Raw genomic sequence first — 20,901 nt, 5'->3', positions numbered from 1 at the left:
ACAAGAAAAGTGGGAAGTTTAATTGTTTCTCAATATCAAATTCAATTAATTTTAATTTGCTATTAAGAGAAAGCACATCATCATCAGCATTTGATGGTAGTTATTTACAAATGGATTCTCCATTCAAATCTCAATTGGTCAAGTATCCATATTTAGGGATCGAAACTCGTGGTTCTTACAATGGCTTGATTTTGCTGAGTATCCTTAAAGATATGCACGCGTCTGTAGCTGATTTGGAGGAGAGCCTTTGTCTTTGTAACCCATCTACCAAAGAATTCAAGGAAATATCAATTCTAAATGTCAAGCATGGACCAGCTTACAATATGAAATTAATCCGTAAAAAAGCCGCAGTCATATACGGGCTTGGTCATAATTGCAATACCGATAATTACAAGATTGTGAAAGTTGTTCCAGTCTCTGCTATGACTCCTTTACCAGTTTGTTATGGTTCTGAAGTTCAGGTATATACATTAGGATTGGATTCGTGGAAAACCTTACCCGACATCATTCCCTATAAGCTAGATGCTGGTTATCATAAAGCTGCAACAGTTATTAACGGAGCCCCTCAGTGGATAGCATGCCGAGATCCAGTCAATTCTGATTTTAGTGGAAATTCTAAATGTATTGTTTCTTTTGATAGTGGAGGCGATAATTTCAGGGAGGTTCCAATTAGTACACAAATTGTTGAAGAGTTTAATCATCATGAAAGTCATAATAGGGTCAAGACGTTGGGTGTTTTAGGAGGATGCCTTTGTTTAATAGTATATGATCATTATCATACTTATGAAGTTTGGGTGATGAATGATTGCAAAACGAGAGAATCCTGGAATAAATTGTATGTTGGGCAGATCCCAGTTAAAGATTTAATGGATGCTCACGGTCATGTAGATTATTACAATAGTAAGTTTGTATGGGAATTCAAGAATGATGAAGTTTTATTCGCTGTTAAGAGAAAATATTTGTACTATACTAATTTGGTTACATATGACCTGGTACCGGTTCCCGAAAAATCTAAAGTCTCCAAGATCCGTGACTTTTTGGGACAAAATTGCAGTGTGGAAACTTACTTGGTGAGTTTAGTATCGCTTAACCCTAGGATTTATGAAAGGGAGCAAGAACATCCTAATACTCAGGCACAGGCATTAAGCAAGATATCACTGAAAGGCAGAGAAGAATCTATCTGCTAGAATCTGGCACATGGACAAGTAAAGGAAGTAAGGGACACAACTAATCATCGCAAGCTATTCGTAAACAAGCAGGGCAAGCAACCAAGCAAACAGACCCATCCAAGGATTTCTATTCTGATGCGATTTAATCCCAGGTGTGTCGTATCATTTGCCACTGGGCATTTTTATTTTCTTAAACTAAATGTAAGATTCTCCTGGTCCATTGGGCACTAACTACTTAACTAGGCAGCTCCATGTTACAACCTCCATGTTACCTGTGACCATGATAGGCACTGTCTTTTTAGTTTTTCGTTATCGAAATCTAAGTAGCAGGTTTGATCGACAAGTATAGTCGGCAGTGATGCATTTTCATGTACAGAACAAGCATCTACGATCTACAAAACAAACCCTGATTTTGCTGATATTGAACTTCTTCACATGTTAGTCCATGAACTTTTGCAGCTGTAATTTACTTCATGCTTTTGCTTTTGTTTTTTAGAACCTTATTTAGACTTTATAATTCAGATCATGGAACATGTTTATGGCCGGCAATCAGACCTTACCCAAGCTCTCACTTCCTTGATTAAACTTGTTATATACTTTTCCATGTACAAACTTGTTATATACTTTTCCATGTACCATTGTGCATTTACTCGAGCCTTGCGATTTGATTACGCTGTGTCTCTTGAAACCATAGCCAGTATAAGTGAAGTGCAGAAAGAAGCAAAATTCGACAGAATTATAGAATTTCATGTTTTAATATGCAACTGGTTTATGTGTGTGTGTGTGTTTGTGTTTGTGTTTGTTTGTTGGAATTAAAACCATAATAGAGTCTCCTTAGACTATCATCATCTTCCAAACAATGTTGTCTTGAATAATTGGTTCTTTATCTACATATATGAGCATGTAGTAAAAATGTCTAGCAACACTAGTTGTTTCCTGGATTAATGGATTCTTGGACTAAACCAGATATGTAATAAGTATATGCTCATCCTGGCTAAATACCGGGACCAAGTGAAGGTGAAACCTGTTTCTGTGGTGTCTATCACACTGTCTGCTAACCTTTCTTGAGCCATGCACTCATCTAGAGAATTCATATCAAGTTTTTGACAAATGTTGAATATACATCCATCAGTCCAAACACTGTCTCCTGGTATAATTCTTCAGTATTAGTCGAGTGTTTCCAGCTTATGCATTTCTAGAAGCAGTCCATTGAATAGGGTTTTTGTAAGAATTGAAACTGGAACACACACAGTGAGACATGCTAGAACCTTAGATAAGGTCCTTTCCTTTGATGATAGAATTTCAGTAGGCAGGACAACTTCTCTTTTGCGACAGAGGGACCGAACTGGGAAACTTCCAGATGCGTGGATGATAAAATCAAATAGGGCCTACAAATTATGGAATGGTCAATCCACAGATTCCGTACAGAAACCATTTTGCTTCCCACATTAATGTGGTGTGGTTAAATTCTGTCTTTTATCCGTCTGTTTTACTCTCCCGATCAAGTACCCAAAATACAGCATACTATTATCATTACAGGTCTGCAGTCTGACTTATGATATGGACTTCGGATTTGGATATAAGATATGATTTCTGAACTAGTCAGATCTCTCAAGAATTGTTGTCTGTGTATTCAACAATAAGCAGAAATCGAAAAAAAACAAATATAATGTCCGCTTGGTGTTTTTGGAATACACTTGGCAAGGTGTGTATTATGGCGTTAGTTTTGAGTGATGCAACTTATATAAATACAACCAACATCACTCTGGATGGTCGACCTGGTATTGACACATGCTGGCTAGCGGTTTATGCAAATCGTTGAAGAAGTCTTTAAGACAATAGCCACATTCAAAAACTTGTACAAGGGTACTAGCAAAAACATAAAAAAGAACATCGGTTTACATACATGAGCCGGCTTTCTGTGCCAACCGATAAGCACATCCCAGATTCAGTCACCGGATTCTAGAGCAAATTTATACTGTACACTCTTGTGCAAATTGAACACCTCCCAGGGGCGTGACATTTTAAATGCCCAACGTGTGAATGTGACACATTAACTGACTACCTACTGCCGAGTGCCCACCCCCCCTTGAACCTGGGCTGGCCTGCAGGCAGTATGGGTGCTTTCCAAGGACGAGCCATAACGTGATCCGATTCCCATCTCCTCCTCCTCCACCGACATATTTTCATTTTCACGTGAGCCAATTAAAGCCAAACAAGAGAATAAGTTGAATAACAAAAAAGAAAAGAAAAAATCAAAAAGTTTAAAGTTGTGATTTACGAACCAAGCAAATTCGTAGTACCATTCTTTGGTCACCGACACCATCATGTTTTTCTCAATCTCTACTCACAATTGATCTTAAAACACAAATCTTGAAATTTGAAACTCTATTTCAATTACAAGAACGGGCGCATATATATGTAAACAAAAACTAATACAGAGTAAAGTAAGAAAAAAAAACAATAATCACAATTTGTCCTCCTTTCCAATTATTCTCAAGAAGATGATTGAGAAGTTGGGTTTTGAGTAGTACAGAATTGAGTTGATTTAGAATCCATTCTTCCAAGTGCGAAATGACGAAGTGCATCCACTGATTCAACCAAATTCTCTCTGCATAAAAACTCATCACTACTTACTCTCTCAACTTCTCTGTTCACATCATGAACAAAAACATGAGTAGTCCTCCTATCTCCGGCACCACCATTATTTCTTTTGCTTCTTGCTAAAACCCCTGCTGTAAAAACAGCAGACATTCTACCAGGTGCTGTTGGAGAATACCCTCTTGGACCATCAACTAAAATAACATCCCAACTCACATCATAAATATGATTTGGCAAATCATTTATACCTAATTTACATTCTGAAAACAGCAAATTCTGTACCGGTCTACATTCATTCTTCAGTTGTTCTCTTGTTGATATCAAAAGTTGTTTCATTTCACTTACCTTTGTTGTGTACGAAACATCATACGCTTCAATACCTGGATGATTCTTTTCATAATGGGATACATAATATTCATTCTCATCCACAAACACAGTTCTTCCTTTGAAATTCAGAGCTTTCCAGAGAAGGGTTTCATGTGTAAGACCAAATATAAGGAAATTACAGGGAGATGGACATGAATTCAGAACCTGAGAAATTGATTTTAGTTCCGAATCTGTCATTTTTCCTGTATCATTTGATTTAGAAGCGTAATGAAGAAGAGTATCAGCTAGTGATTTTGGCAAATTTGAAGATTCAGATGTAAGAGAAGAGGCTCTGGTTGATATTCCTCCTGTTCTTATGGTACTGTTGATATTGCCTGTGTAAGAATCTCTGGTATTGAGCAGTGTAAGAAGAAATGCAAATGTGAAGAAAGATATGAAAGCTAGTAACCATAAACGCTGAGATCCTCCCTGTTTGTAAATCGATGGGTGCAGTAGAATCAGTTTTGTGTTGTTTGTTGTTGTGATCATTGTACTGTTGGGCTTCATTTTTGCCGCCTACCCGTCAGCTGTCTTGCGAACTCTGCTCGAGTTGCTCACCAGATTCCCAGAGAGGTTGTTTATTTTTTTCTTTTCTGGTTGAGTTCTTTCTTCAAGTTTCTCTCTTTTTTAACAAGACAAGGAATTGGTTAGATGCGATACACTTATCAAGAAAACAAAACATGAGAAATATTGAAGAGAGGAGGGGTTTAATTGGGACCCACAGTTAAAAATATGATTTTTGTTTGATTAATTAGATGATGATGACGATTAAAAGTAGGAAGGAGGAACTCAGAGGAAGAGTTAAAAGAGGAGGTAGAGATAAAGAATGAGACAGAGTAACCAGAAACTAGCAAGATGTCATTGTAACTTACTAACTTCAGGGTTCAGGCTCAGTTTCATCAAGGCTTGTTCACATATTTTTCTTCTTCTTCCACCACATTGATCCGTACTTGAAGGGAACGGAAGCAACCAACACAAGCATTATTCTACTGAAAAAGAAACTAAATTTGTAAAAAATAAAATAAAAAATAAAGGAAAAGATTTTTAATAAGAAGTGGTTTTTTTGAGGTGAGAAAACCAAGTGTTGTAGTTGTAGGTAGGTCACCGCTTTCATCATAATGATACTCAAAAGCAGGGACAGAAATGCGTTAATAGTGAATTTTTTTCATTTTACAAGGCTAAATTAACCCCAAATGACGTATATTTAGAGATTAAACTTTAATTTGAATTTCTATTTTTATATACAATTCAGCCAGGACACATCTTTGTATAAAAAGGTTATTCATTTGAGAGATGTATGGTTGAGATGCTTTGAGCTGTAAGTAGAGTGCTGTTTTAGTGCTTTGAATAGCATTTCCCTTTTTGCAGTTCTCTAGTATGATATTTTTTGGTTGAAATTAGTTAAAGAGGGAGACAAGGAGTAAAGAGTGTAAGATAAAGCAGAAGGGAAGTTAATGAGGCAGCCAGTCCCCGGATTTACGCGTATTCTTTCTTTTCAGTTGGCCGGTACATTATTGGTTTCGGGATAAATTTTGATGGCCCCAAGAGAAATTGTATTGAGATTTTTGATACTACTACTATATGTGATGATCGGATGTACAGTACAGACATGTTACTTAAATTTCAATCAGTTTTTTGGGCACCACCATTGTTATTGCATGTGATATGTTGTTTGCCTCTCACTGTGTGAATAACAAAATTTTGTACTAGGTTTGGTATCTCGTCAATTTTCAGCTGGTACAAAACCAAAACAAGTTAGTTGTGTATGCATTACTGGCAAGGCGGCAAGGGTCTGACGTTTTTGAAGTTCTGTTGATCCAAGGTTAGTCTGCTCATAGGGGTATCAAATTGCTCGGGTGTACCAATTCCTTAAATAAATATATTTTGTTTTATGTGCACTTTGGTACACCCCCAAGCAATTTGGTACTCCTATTAGCAATCTTGCAAGGTTGGTGATGGTGGTACCGAAGAAATTCAACACTTGTTGTTGCACGGTGTAGTTGAAGTACACATGGTAAACTCATTTTTCCTGCTGTAAACAAACATTTCTCTGTATTTTCTAGTGCAAATTTTTTATCCTGGAAGGAGACCAAGGTTTGAAAAACGGGTCACGGCTCAGGTCACGGGCACTTGGCATGACCGTTATATAGCATTTTGACGGGTGTGAGCACGTTTTGGGAAAGAAAAAACGCGTTTTTTGTACGTTTTTCATAAAAACGGGCGTTATAACGGTTAAATAGAAAATTAAAAAAAATCATGATCTGAAATTCCTATGCAACGGTTATAACGTGCATGAAAACGTTATAACGTGCCTAAAAAACATTGTGACCATTCATTTTTAAATTTTGTCCCACTAATAGATGGCCTATATCACTAAACTACCATTTTAATTGATTACTGTTAGTATAAGAAATATGTATAATTCGATTGTCATGTTTACGTAGGTGTTTTAAAATACTTCTAACTATACAAATTACGAAAGTTTGATAAAATTCGTACGGTATAGCCATTACTAGAATTTTTTTCGGCGGCAATTATCCAATTTAAAAGAGTGCATAACCTATCCAATTTATTGAAAATGATTCGTTTCTTGGACTCAGACAAACCCACCATGGGTTATTTGTTCCATGCACTTGCGACATGTGCGAAAACTAAACAAATGGGTTTGAGATCAAATCGAAATGCTCCTATCGTGGGTGTAATAAGAAGCGATGGAAAAGTCAGTGAGTTCTCCTCTTCATGCTGCAACGTATTTTCTCAATCCTTATTACGTCTTTAACCCAACAACTAATCTCATCAATAATGAAATTTCTGAGCCCCAAATTTGACTTACTGAAGTTATATCAAAAATGGTTAGCGACCCGCAAGAACAAGTAAAATGCATGTTAGAGGTACAAAATTACTAATACTATCTCCAAATATGTTTAATTAAGTAATTTGAATTTCTAGTAACAATTGTACTTTTATTTGTAGGCGGGAAGAATGCGAATGATGCAAGGTCAATTTACATCACCATCAACATGTATTGCAGTTCAACATGGTGATCCTGTAAGTTAGTGGTTATCTTATGGTGTTGAGTATCCATCCCTCCAGAAGATTGAAGTAAAGATATTAAGTCAAACAAATACATCGTCTGGATCAGAGAGGAATTGGAGTGTGTTTGAAAGAATCCACACCAAACTACACAGTCGTTTGCTTTCATCGAAAATAAATGATCGGGTGTATGTCCAATACAATTTGAAGTTGGAGCAACAAAAAATTAAAGGTAAAACAAGGCGACATAACATTGATGTTCACACGTTCATAGTCTACTGAGGGATGACAATATGCTTGAGTGGATAACGGGGGAAGACGAAACACCGGTTTTACCTCAAGAAGAACAATGGTCAAAGCTGGAAGAAGAAGCCGTTAATAATGCAGAGCATGCCCCTCTACCATACAACTGGCATGATTCTGAAGTTCAAATCCCATACGAAAGGTTCCCGGTGAGTGACTTTGTTTATGACTTTGGTAATCTTTCATTTGGAAACAATACACAAGGTTATGATAATGTGAATCCAACATATGATTCTCATTACACTTTTGATCGCTCTGACCATGGTGTTCAATATATGAACGAAAGATATAATTGTAATATTGATAACAATAATGAAGTAAATAACAATGATGATGAAAATGAAGAAGGTTATGACGACGATAATGAAGGTTATTATGATGATGATACTTGTGCAAATGAAGATAGATAGTATCCCCGCGACGATGACTATGATGTGGAAAGGAACCGCCGAGAAAATGAAGAATACATTAACAAATCAAAAAAAGGTGGTGGTCATAGTTGGTTCGCGTAACTTTTTAAATGATAAACACTAGTTTAATAATCCTTTGTTTTTTATATTTGAAGTTTTTAATCCTGTAATTACTTTCCCTGTATTATTTAAAAAAAATTAATTCGAAGTTTTACACTTCCAATCCAGAGAAAGAAAAAAAATTAAAAAAATGGTAAAAAGTTATTTACACGATTATAACGTGTGTGATAACGGGAAAACAATATTAAAAAACACACGTTAAAATGTTATTTAGAAGAAAAAAACATTCAAACTTAGGCCTGTCAATGGAAGAATATCCGCCGGATATTTAGAAATCCGATATCCGACATGTTAAGCACTACCGGATATTCGATATCCGATAATATCCTATAGGATATCAAAATCAGATATCGATTCCGATAGGCTAAGCTGTCGGATATCCGATAAATATCCGATAGTATCCGGTTATAACAAAAAAAGCTTAAAAACCCTTGTAAAACATTTTCATAATTGACACTTATGGGATATTTATCCGACAGTATCCGATACTAGACTCGAAATTAGGATAAATTACAAATAAGTTCCTATACTATCGGATATTAACATTTCGGATGGGGTCTAATCCGTTTCCGATATGTTAAGGAAGAAATATCCGATAAAATATCCGATCCGACATCCGATAAAACGGATAAAATCCTATAGGATCTCGAATACTCGGAAACGGATACCGGACAAATATTGACAGGCCTATTCAAACTAATTTTAGGAAAACGGTTATAATGTGTATGAAAATTGAAAAACGGTCCTAAAAAACTGACGTTATTTCTTATCTATCTTTCTTATAAAGGCACAGGGTCCGGAGATCCTCACGACCACGGCATATAAGTGTGACCGTTTTAACCGTAATTTTTTGGTAAAATGGGTGTTTTTCAAACCTTGAGGGAAACTAATGGAGGAGCCAATAATGCAGCATGATGAAAGTGATTCTATCTAAACCCATTCATATATATATGTATGTTCAATGATGATCAAAACCTAAAACTCCATTACAGTATTGCACGTGGTACTTTAGAAAGTCAATACGTTAAATTTCTATTGTTTCTTTGAATTATAGAGAAAACTTTATCTTTTGCAAACGTTAATACTAATCTACGTTCCGTATATGCTAGCAGGTAAATGGAATACGTATTCTCCAAAGTTAGGTTTGGAATATCAATCCATTCTTTTTTAGCAAAAGCGAAATGAAATGATGCTTTCCAACTCTTAAAAGTTTGCATTAGCATGCTGGCTATATTTGTGTTTTGTGGCTATTGGATTCTAGAAAGTGATCAATCGTGTGATGAACTTTGTAATGAGATGAAGTCCAGAGTGACATGACCATATATTATATGCATAATGATAGCAAATACTCAGTAAACTTACTAACGAAGTTTATGCATCATCTCCGTCCACCCCTTTCTCTCGTATAAAAGGTAAGAAGCTTAACAATTCAAACTATTTCTAACCAATAATAATCACAACAACCCAATCAGAAATTGAGCAGCACTCCCTGAGCTCAAAGCTAAGTGGAGCATGTATGCGAGTCAGTTGGCAAATTTATAAAAAAAAATCGATATGTAAATTCCAATTTCTTAGCCAAGGTGCCCCGCCGGCCCGCCTACCAGTTTTGATGGTTCGTTTACTACTTGACCGGATGGTCAATTTCTCGGTTTCTTTGCTTGTGTCATGTTTTCTTGGTTTCTTTCGAACTTAATCAAATTAGGATTATACTTTTTAAGTATTATGGACGAGCTATTTCACTAATCAATGGGTATTTTTAAAACTATCCCTTTAATTGATTATCGTTAATAATATAAAATATGTATAATTTGATAGTCATGTTTTTATTCGTTGCGTAGGTGTTTTAAAACATTTTTCAACGGTGTAAAGTTTATAAAATACCGCGGTATAGTTTAAGAGATAAATCGTTTCTAAATTTTATTAATTATTGCCCATAAAGATATAATTGTAAAAAATATTTAAATATACTCCACTTTTCTCTTTGCTTTAAATTTTATGCAAACTACAAATTACTCATCTAATTAGGGACGTAAGGAGTATTTAAATGTGCAACAGATTTTGGTAAGAGGTCGTTGATCGTTGATGGTCAATTGGTCATGGATAGACATGGACCTTTGAACCCCCTTCTGAGAAGAATATTCACAATCAATCTATCACCCAACCTATATAGTTTTGCCGTACCACACCAAAATGGAATATGATGGGAAATTTTGTTCTAAACCAACGACGAAGGCAGATGTAATGTGCATACTGGTTGATTACATAAGCGAATCAACTCCAACGTTAACTAGACAAAAGATGATACGTGTGCACATTTTCAACAAGTTAAGAAACGAGGCACGTACATTACGTCATGTTTTGGTGATTTTAGGTGCAGAATTAGTTGGTGAATAAATTAGTTAAATTATTAATCATTTATACGATCTTTGACCTCACGGTTCCAGTGATTTTTCTTTGGTACGAATCAACCGGTAAGACAACTTGCACAGCATAAGCACACAACTTAAAAGAGTTTTTTCTTTTCCTTTTAAATGTACTTTTATTAATGGTAATTCGAGGCTATAATGAATTTAAGATATATATATCTGGTTGTTGTTTCTTTTTTTCCGAAGAAAAGAATATATTTAAAATGAAGAACATGTCTGCGGAAGGTAGGAAAAAAAATTACTAAAAAAAGCTCCTAATTGTGTATTGAACTTGTAAAGTTCAAGCGAACATAGTTTCCATCCGCAACTGCCCAAGCCAAAATTAAGGTTTTAATTTATATTTACTTTAAAGATGTGACAGTTCTTTTTGCGACAGCTGATGAGATCAGCTCCTACACGGTTTTACCGATAGGTACCTGAAAGTTGAGGATGAATCGAGTGTTAAAAGATATTGTCCTGGATTTTTGGGATAATAATCTTCTTCTACGTGGCATGTATATCTTGTATATCTTTGTTTCCCTTATCTTGCATATCTTGTATATCTTGTTTCCTTTTGTATCTCTGTTTCTTGTATATAAGAACAGACTATTGTATCTTGGTTAAAACACGTTGAATACAATCCTATCATTTAGAATATACATGTCATGACAATCTTTGTCATGGCATCAGAGCCTGGCAAGATCTAACGATACATCTTCCGCTGCAACAACAAACAACAACAAGATCAAATCCTGTCAAACCATCCCGTCTGTGTTAGATCGTAAAACTCAAACCCTACCCTTCCTGTTATCGTTCAATATGTCGCGTGAAGATTACCAACCTATTACTGTGAAGTTTGATGGAACAAACTATAATCATTGGTCCTTCCTTATGAGAAGTTTTATCAAAGGAAAAGCTATGTGGAAATATATTGATGGAAAAGCCAAAAATCCTAGTGCTGCTTCTGGTATTGTCATTCAAGATAAACAAGTTCAGTCTAGCAGAGACAAAGACAAAGAAACTGAAAAAGAAAGCATTGAAGACTGGGAGATCAACAACCACAAGATACTGACATTTATAAGCAATACAGTAATCACCTCCATAAGTATGCAGCTTACTGGTTTTGAAACTTCCAAAGAAGCCTGGGATTTTCTTTCAAAGAGATACACCCAAATCAACTCTGCTCAACGCTATAAACTAGAACAAGACATCAAATCTATGAAGCAACAAATGGATCAGTCAATCTTAGATTTTCATTCTGAGATGTCAATTGTTTGAAATCAACTAGCTCTTATGGAACCCAATTGGACTGCAGATATCGAGTTATGGCAGAAATACAGAGAAGAAGCAAGACTTGTTCAACTCCTAATGACATTAAGAGATGATTTCGAGACTGTAAGAGATTCAATCCTTCATCGATCACCTCTTCCAACCGTAGAAGCTGCATTATCCGAACTTATTACTGAAGAAACTCGAAAAAGGATTAAACCTGAGATACCTGCTGTGTTCGCAGTGCCTTCACGTACAAGTTTTAATAACCAATTCAATTCTCAGACAAAATCTCGTGATATATCACATACTCAGTACTACAAATGCAAGAAACCTGGTCACTCGGCAAGGAACTGCACTGTACCATCTACACAGAGTGTGTCACCAACATCAGTCTCTCATGCTCCAACACATCAAGGATCAAATTCTCAAATGGTACGCAACTATTGTAAAGAACCAGGTCATACTGTAGGAAACTGCACTTCTCCATCTTCAATAAATATGAGAGAAATAAGAAGGTTAAATGGTTTTGCATCAACATACACACCTGCACCATCTATTCTTGCAGCACCTGCATTGGAAAGAAGCCATGAATCATCAACACATACACCAAATAATCTTGCAGACATTCAATAGATGCTCAAACAAGCCCTTGCAATTGGTAATGATAATTCTACAGCAGCCTCTTCCTTCTCAGTTCCATCAGATATTCTTTTAAATGGATGGTTTCTTGACTCAGGTGCCTCAAATCATATGACATATAATTCTAATATTTTTGAGAACAAGCATCCCATTGTTACACCAAAAATACAAACTGCAGATGGATCTGAAATAACTGCTAGTCATATTGGTCAGGTTAAAGTCTCGGATAAAATATACATATCAGATGTGCTCTTGTTCCAGAGTTAAAAATGAATCTTATATCAATTGGGAAACTGTGTAATCAAGGTATTAACATCTACTTCTTTTCCTTTGGTTGTGTAATACAGGATCCCAATACAGAGAAGCTTGTTGGGATAGGTCGTAGAGTTGGTCATCTATATCTCCTTGAAACTCTTATTGTTCCTCAACTACCAAAGAATAAATTTGTTGCTGCAACTGCAACTTCCTTCACCTCCATTGTGTCTCCATTTATGACTTGGCATTCTAAGTTAGGTCATGTTTCCTTTTCTCGTCTTAGATATATGATCATTAAAGGGTTATTAGGAACAATTCAGGTTAATAAAAAAAACCCCATTGTATCTCCTGTAAGTTGGGTAAACAACCTGCACTCCCTTTTAATAATAGCATTACTCATTTTGTTGAACCATTTGATCTTATTCACTCGGATGTGTGGGGAAAGTATCCCATTGCCACTAAGAAAGGGGCTTTATATTATGTTGTCTTCATTGATGATTTCTCTCGTTTTACATGGTTATACCTCTTCAGTTCAAGGACAGAATTTTTGAAAATATACACAGAATTTTTTAGAATGGTCAAAACTCAATTTAGAAAATCAATCAAAACTTTTCGTGTTGATCAAGGGGGTGAATACATATCAACTCCTTTCAAAGACTTCCTTAAAACAGAAGGTACTCTTCTTCAGTTTTTTTGTACTGAAACTCCAGAGCAAAATGGTATCGCAGAAAGAAAACATCGTCACATCATAGAAACAACTAGAACTCAACTCCTTTCAGCATATGTTCCCTATAATTTTTGGGGTGAGTCAGTTCTTACTGCAGTTTATACAATCAATCGCATTCCATCTATAGTCATGGGAGGAATTTCACCATATGAATGTCTCTATAGTAAGAAACAAAATTATTCTGAACTTCATGCCTTTGGTTCAACATGTTTTGTTCTCCTCACAGAACAAGAACGAAACAAACTTAGCAGAAAGAATGCTATGTGTGTGTTTCTAGGATATGGTATTGAACAAAAGGATTATCGATGTTATGATCCAGAGATTCGAAGATTACGTGTTTCTCGTCATGTTACATTTTGGAAAAATATACCCTTTTGGTCTCTTCCTATCAGTAAGTCATCAAATCTAGAACAGTTTACTTATCTAGATCCTTTTGATAATGTGTCTCTACCTAGCTCTCCGTCAACCACTACTCCTACAACCACTACTCCTTCCATTCCTTCTGATGATACAGAAGTCATTCCTCCAGAAAATTCTGAAGCTGCTCATGACCACTCTATGTATAATCCTGACAATGCATCTCAAGAAAGGGATCTTGTGCCTGAAAATGATGAATTACCTCCACGCATTCGTCGACTACCAGCCAGGTTATCAGATTATCACTGCTCTTTATCATCCATTTTATCTATACACGAACCAAAATCTTACAGGGAAGCATCATTAAGTCCAGTCTGGCAAACGTCGATGGGAGAAGAATTAACTGCACACAGGGATGCTGGTACATGGGATATGGTTGATTTGCCACTATAGAGAACTGTCATTGGAAGTAGATGGGTGTACAAGATCAAAACCAACTCAGCAGGTGAGATAGGACGCCACAAATCTCGTTTAGTTGCTCAAGCATATACGCAAGAATATGGTATAGACTATGAAGAAACATATGTTCCCGTTGCTCGTATGACTACTGTACATACACTTCTTATTGTTGCTGATGATCGTAATTGGAATATTTATCAAATGGATGTCAAGAACGCCTTTCTTAATGGAGAACTACAAGAAGAAGTGTATATGAGACCACCACCGGGAATGCCTCACTCTCCAAATCAAGTGTGTAAGCTTCGAAAAGCCTTTTATGGCCTCAAACAAGCACCATGTGCTTGGTTTGAGAAGTTTTCCAATGCTATTCTTCAGTACGGATTCAATCAAAGTGCATATGACTCAGCAATGTTCACTCGGTCAACTACGAAGGGTATGGTTATTCTTCTTTTATATGTTGATGATATGGTTATCACAGTGACGATTTAGAAGGAATTAATGATCTTAAACTTTATCTCACTTCGTGTTTTGAAATGAAAGACTTAGGTATTTTAAGGTATTTTCTTGGCATAGAAGTAGATAAATCATCAGATGGTTACTTCATATCGCAAGTAAAGTATGCTTCAGACATTATTCAGCGTGTTGGGTTAACAGATAGTAAAACTGCAGATACACTGCTTGAACTCAACGTTAAGCTCAATCCTTTTGACGGAAAACCATTGTACAATCCTACATTGTACCGTCAACTGGTGGGAAGCCTTAATTATCTGACTAACACAAGACCAGACATAATCCATGCAGTTCATGTAGTTAGTCAGTTTATCTCAGCTCCAAGATCCACCCATTATGTTGTTGTACTTCGGATATTACGTTATATCAAAGGTACCCTATATCAAGGTGTGAAGTTTTCATATACTTCTGATCTTTCTCTTCGTGCATATTCAGATTCAGACCGGGCTGGTGACATCACAGATAGACGTTCAACCACAGGCTATTGTGTATTTCTAGGTGATTCTTTGATCTCTTGGCGTAGTAAGAAATAAAGTGTAGTATCTCAGTCTAGTGCTGAGGCTGAGTATCGAGTTATTGCTCATACAACTTCTGAGATTGTTTGGTTAAGATGGCTTCTTGAAGATATGGGAGTTCATCTATCAGATCCAACTCGATTGTGTTGTGACAATAAGGTTGCTATTCACATTGCTCATAATGACGTGTTTCATGAACGAACGAAGCATATTGAGATTGATTATCATTTTGTAAGACATCACTTCAAGCGACAGACTATTGTCTTACCATTTGTTCGCTCAGAGTTGCAACTTGCTGATCTTTTCACCAAAACACTGACTTCAGTTCGTCTACGATTATTAATTTCCAAACTCAACATATGTGTTGCACCATCTTGAGTTTGAGGGAGGGTGTTAAAAGATATTGTCTTGGATTCTTGGGATAATAATCTTCTTCTACATGGCATGTATATCTTGTATATCTTTGTTTCCCTTATCTTGCATATCTTGTATATCTTGTTTCCTTTTGTATCTCTGTTTCTTGTATATAAGAACAGACTGTTGTATCTTGGTTAAAACACGTTGAATACAATCCTATCATTCAGAATATACATATCATGACAATCTTTGTCATCGAGAACTATAGGCTCATTTTGGAAAGTACCAGATTTATCAAAACTTTAAATGCAACTCTACGAATGAAATATAATGTGACCTTAAAGTACACAAGGATAATATATCTTTCTTCCTTTAAGCAGCAGTGAGTCGATAATATTGAGCTCCATGAATTGTACACCACATCAGATAGATAAAGTGCAAGAGAAGTCATGAACACCATCTTTTGCATATAAACTTTTAACAAAAAATATAGATGAACTATTCAATCACTTTTTAGTGTCCGGTAGGAATCCAAAGCAGGAGGTGTATAACCAATTCGAAGTATGAAATCCTTAAGAGTGTGGTTTTATTTTAAAATGTTTCTTTCTGGTTACATTAACAACAAGGTAAAATTTTCGAGTAACTATATAATACAAAGTTACGAACCCTTGGATACAACCCCAAATTTTTATCAAAAGATAAAAAATAAATACAACCACGGATACCATAGTTTGCAAGTTGATATCAGTTTGATCTTTACTTGAAAAACATTTGAAACCTTTGGATCATTGAAAAAATAAGCTCCGACAACCCAAAAATATTAACACAACTGCCTCTTGTTAACAAAGTTTCCAGGGAAGCCATAATTAGACTTGGATATAATGACGACCATGGATTAATTAAGGGTGTTAAGGTATACAATCTACAATATAAATTCTATAATATGATAATCTTGTAACTATTTTAGCTACATTAACTTTGAAATAGAGTGGGTACCAAGTACACCACCAACTTTTTTATTCGGAAACCTGCATGGACAAGTTTGTCACAATCAGTACCTAGCATAGATCAAGAGTAAAGATTTGATACTTGATAATTTACTTGGACGATCTCAGGAATCAATATCTATGTAATAACCTAGTATGAACCCGAACAGTTAAGTAGTTCTGGAATCGACAAGCTTAAATTATAATAAGACCAAATCCTTTCGTGAACTGTCAAAATAGTTTGTGAACTAAAAAGCCATCCATCTCGTAACTCAAAAGCCTTTTAGGTTGACAATTTCGCGAACTGCCAATTAGTTCATGTACTATTTAATTACATACATGTGGTTAGTCCACGAGTGAGTTGGGAGGACTTTAGTGTATTTTGGATCTTGGGGATTTTGAGGGAGTGTAAGAGAGTATAGGGAGTTTGAGAGAGTTTGGTGTTTTGAGTGTAGAGAGTTTGAGAGACTCTCCCAAAATCTCTACTCTTTTGAGAGATTTGGATTGAGTAAAAAATACACTGTAAACTCCCTAGAACTCCCCAAAAAAAACTAACTTCTTAGCATTCTAGTTTTTACCACTAACAGGGAGTTTAAGAGTTTCTTTCAAACCCCCCCACGATTAACATGGTTTTCTAGGGAGTTTGGGAGACTCTTCTAAACTCTCCCACGACTAACGTGGATTTTGAGAGACTCCTTCAAACTCCCCCATGACTAACGGGGAAAAACCCAACTACATCCAACTCCCCCAACTCCCTTGAGGACTAACACCCTGATAGTTTCCAGGACTATCTCAAAATAAACTAATTCGCAAACTGTGAAAATCAGTTCGTGCATGCGAGTTAACTGAGATTATTTGATCAAATCTTTATATTTATAAGCTCAAGTTCGTGAAATGGTAAAACACTTTGTGAACTTTAAGAACTAACTTTACTACTCCTTATTGCTTGTATTCTTCTTTGCAATGTTCATCATTATACTATAGTCATATGACTTTCCTTAGTAGATAGAATTATAGATAATAAGAGTAAATAGATAATAAGAGTAAATAGGATAGTCAGTCTTCACATACCTATGTTGATGAAGTTTTCGTTAACACCGCCGTTCTTTAGTATTTAATCTTCAAGGTGTATTGGTGAATTCTGTTACTTAACTACCATTCTTTATTCCTAATCTGAGACTGACTTTAGTAGACTATATAATCAAGACATAGTTTTAATAAACTAAAATTGACAACAACCTTGACACACCAGAACTTGTGACTTTGACCGAGCGATGCTCTAGCAAACTTAAAAATATGTTAATTTATTGACAAACTAATAATTAAAAATAATATTATAATGTAATAAATTGCATAACCAACTAATAGTATCTAAGACATTCGATTGTTGGACTAATTTGATGCATAAGTCTAAGATATTCAACCATAAAAATTGTATAACTTTTAATTATTGCTAAAAAAGACATATAATGCCTTAGTAACATCTTAACCTAGTAGAAAGAATGTAAAGTAGGGTTACTTGAGCACCGTAGTTTTTTTGGGAGCACACATTTGGATTGTTATACAAATGAAGGAGGAACCCTTGTCATGGTTACTTTTACATTATCTTATAGTTTCTCTACCAATGTTTTTTAATATAAAATATAAATTATATTGTGATGGAACCTAATTTTTTAGTAATTTATTTTGTTTTACTATGCTAAATATTCTTTTCAAGTACGAGCATATTTTTTTTTCGAAAAAGAGGAATATCACCTCACATTGTAGATTGAATATAAATAATTCAACTGATTCTCAGTAATTTGAGTATCATTTGCAGTTACAAGATTAATACAATTCCTGATATAAAGTTGGTGGAGGATTGCCGCTAATCCCTCATTTCTCCAAGTATTTTGGATGGCATTTCTATTACAGAAAGTAGCAATATTACCTGCCTTAAAAATATTGTATCTGGAAATTAACAAAAAAGGTGAAACTTTGAAATTTATACAAGTACATGGTTAAATTTCAAAGTTTTCACTAATACTATATCTATTTTGTCTTGCTTTTGCATATCTTTCTATCAACAGCTGAAGAGTTGGGCTTGAGTCACTTTGGAAGATTATGTTATAACCACTCCATTCGACTGCCCATTGGAAGGCTACATCAGCTCCTTTCTCTTCAAGTTATTCTCTTGTGTTGCAAGCTGTATAAGATCCCCTTGCTTCAATTGTTCTACCTGCATAATCCATCAAAGTCATACCAACCCCTGCACTACTGAAAGCGAAGTTCATAGATAATGCAATTGAAATTCTCATACTCATACAAGCAAATTCCTTATCCGGTTCCCTTTCTATGATTCTTAGTGTTTCATCTTTCATTGGATTATAGTATAAAGACTGCATTTCACTATAATAAGGACTGTTTACATACATCATGTTGTTTAAAAACCTTATAATTGTTTGGGTTGTTCTTTCACTATTTTGTTGTTTCTTTTGGAAAACAAAATCACATCTGGCTTTCCAGATGTGCCAGATAATAACACTACAAAACTATGGCCATTTATGATACAGTCTCCTCTATCCTTATCATAGAACCATGTGTTCATCCATTCATGGAAAGTAGTACAATTTTCTGTGACATAATCCATTTCAAAATTTAAGTGCATCCATACCTGTTTTGCGAAGTTGCAATTTATAAAAAGATGAGTTAGTGATTCCCCTTCTCCCTTATAAAGGCTACATTTTATGTCAATGTTCGGGAGAATAGCAGCAATTCTCATACCTGTCGGAACAATTGATTGTGCGGCTTTCCAAATAAACATCTTTATGGAGGGTGTTACTTTAAGCTTCCAAACTCTACTCCAGTCCACATCATTATTTTCACTACTACTAATAGACTGATAAAGAGATTTCACAGTGAACATACCTTTACTATTTAGGTTCCAATGAGCTGTATCAACAATGTCTTGCGTGGGAATTTGAATTCTTTTTATCTTCTCTACTGTTTCTTGGTCAAAACAATGATTAAGCTTTTGTTCATCCCATTCTTTGTTGTCTTTGAAAAGATGATGAACCTTGGTCAAATTTTCAGTACCAATATTTGGTTTTAATATGGATACCTTTCCAGACCCAACTGGCCCCATCTTTTGGTTTATCTTGTATGTGGAGAATGTCACAGTTTGGGTAGTATTTCGCTTTTAGGATTTTTGCTGAAAGCGAATCAGGGTTGTCTTTTAGTTTCCATTCTATCTTGGCTAATATGGCCATATTTAAATTCTCTATGTTTTGAAATTCTCAAGTACGAGCATAATACAGGACTTCTTTGGAAATCAATCGCTCAATTGAAAATCGCGTTTTACTTGGATATTTATAATCACACATTTTCTTTGACTTACGTGACCATCACTCGACATGATTATCCCCTGGTTATATTTTACGTTCATTAACATAGCTCCTCGATCAAAATCCTATAAAGAAATAGCAAACATGTGTAATTGTAATTGTCCATAATATAATACTTATTGTTAAATGTATTTTTCTTCGCAATTTTTATTAATATGTTCCGATAACAATGCAAATAAATTTTGTGTTTAAGAATTGCAGTTAAAACAAGCTAAAATATCGATTGTGTACTTTAGCTCTATCAGGAGTCAGAGTGTACCTTTGACATGCACCCTGTAAGTTTACAATGAAAATAAAAATACTAATAAGCAAAAACAACATTGATGCATAGAAAAAAGACCTTAATGACTTTCTTCTTCTCAAAGAAATATTGAAAAAAAATTGAGGCAATAAGTGTCTTTACACCTAAAAATCTTCCATGTTAATTATCATTTACAAGCAATTTTAAATCGGGATCCTCTTTAGTTTTCTAAACTTGCATAAAACAAATGTTACCCTTAAAAAATACAAGTCGGTTAAATTAAGTAGTAGTTTTAATTTATATCTAAGAAGGGATTCTTATCGATCAATTACTTTAGGTGTATAAAAGAATGTGACCTTAATCAAAGAAAATATGAAGTATAAATCTATCTACATTTTGTTTTGAATAAAAGTTGTGTGTATCAAACAATATGAATCTATAATTTTGAGACGACAAGGATACCAAGTGCACAAAAATCTTTTCGATATTAACCTATATGACAGATACTTTACGTGATCTAATATGGAAAAAAGTTGTCAAGAAGATAACACCCACAAGGTATACAGAATCGTATGGAAACCTAACCTATTTATAGGGATCAACCCAAATGTTTTGATTAACGTACATGTGAAATTACTTTATAATAGCTAAACACTAATTATAATGTGGAAAGTAAAGTAAAAACACATAACAAGATTTTGTTACGAGGAAACCCCAAATGCAGAAAAATCACGGGACCTAGTCCGGTTTTGAATACTCTCAGAATTAAGTCGCTATACAAAGACCACTACTA

General features: G+C 35.2%; 2 protein-coding genes across 2 annotated transcripts; one reads left to right on the top strand and one right to left on the bottom strand.

Moving 5' to 3' along the window:
• Positions 1-110: 110 nt before the first annotated feature.
• LOC113291427 (F-box protein At4g22390-like) lies at positions 111-1,187 on the top strand. The gene has a single exon (XM_026540963.1). It carries the CDS (start codon positions 111-113, stop codon positions 1,185-1,187), a length of 1,077 nt encoding a protein of 358 aa, XP_026396748.1.
• A 2,225-nt stretch (positions 1,188-3,412) lies between these two features.
• Positions 3,413-5,085, bottom strand: LOC113289139 (protein IRX15-LIKE-like). The gene has a single exon (XM_026538319.1). It carries the CDS (start codon positions 4,641-4,643, stop codon positions 3,666-3,668), a length of 978 nt encoding a protein of 325 aa, XP_026394104.1. The 5' UTR covers positions 4,644-5,085; the 3' UTR covers positions 3,413-3,665.
• Between the last annotated feature and the right edge of the window lie 15,816 nt (positions 5,086-20,901).

The sequence above is a fragment of the Papaver somniferum genome, chromosome 6 (genome assembly GCF_003573695.1).
Source record: "Papaver somniferum cultivar HN1 chromosome 6, ASM357369v1, whole genome shotgun sequence".
Classification (NCBI taxonomy): domain Eukaryota; kingdom Viridiplantae; phylum Streptophyta; class Magnoliopsida; order Ranunculales; family Papaveraceae; genus Papaver; species Papaver somniferum.
The sequence above is the reverse complement of the archived record's forward strand: the minus strand, read 5'-3'. Positions and strand labels throughout refer to the sequence as shown.

Coding starts and splice junctions, on each gene's coding strand:
- LOC113291427 (XM_026540963.1), top strand. CDS start 111: ATGGATTCTCCATTCAAATCTCAATTGGTCAAGTATCCATATTTAGGG.
- LOC113289139 (XM_026538319.1), bottom strand. CDS start 4,643: ATGAAGCCCAACAGTACAATGATCACAACAACAAACAACACAAAACTG.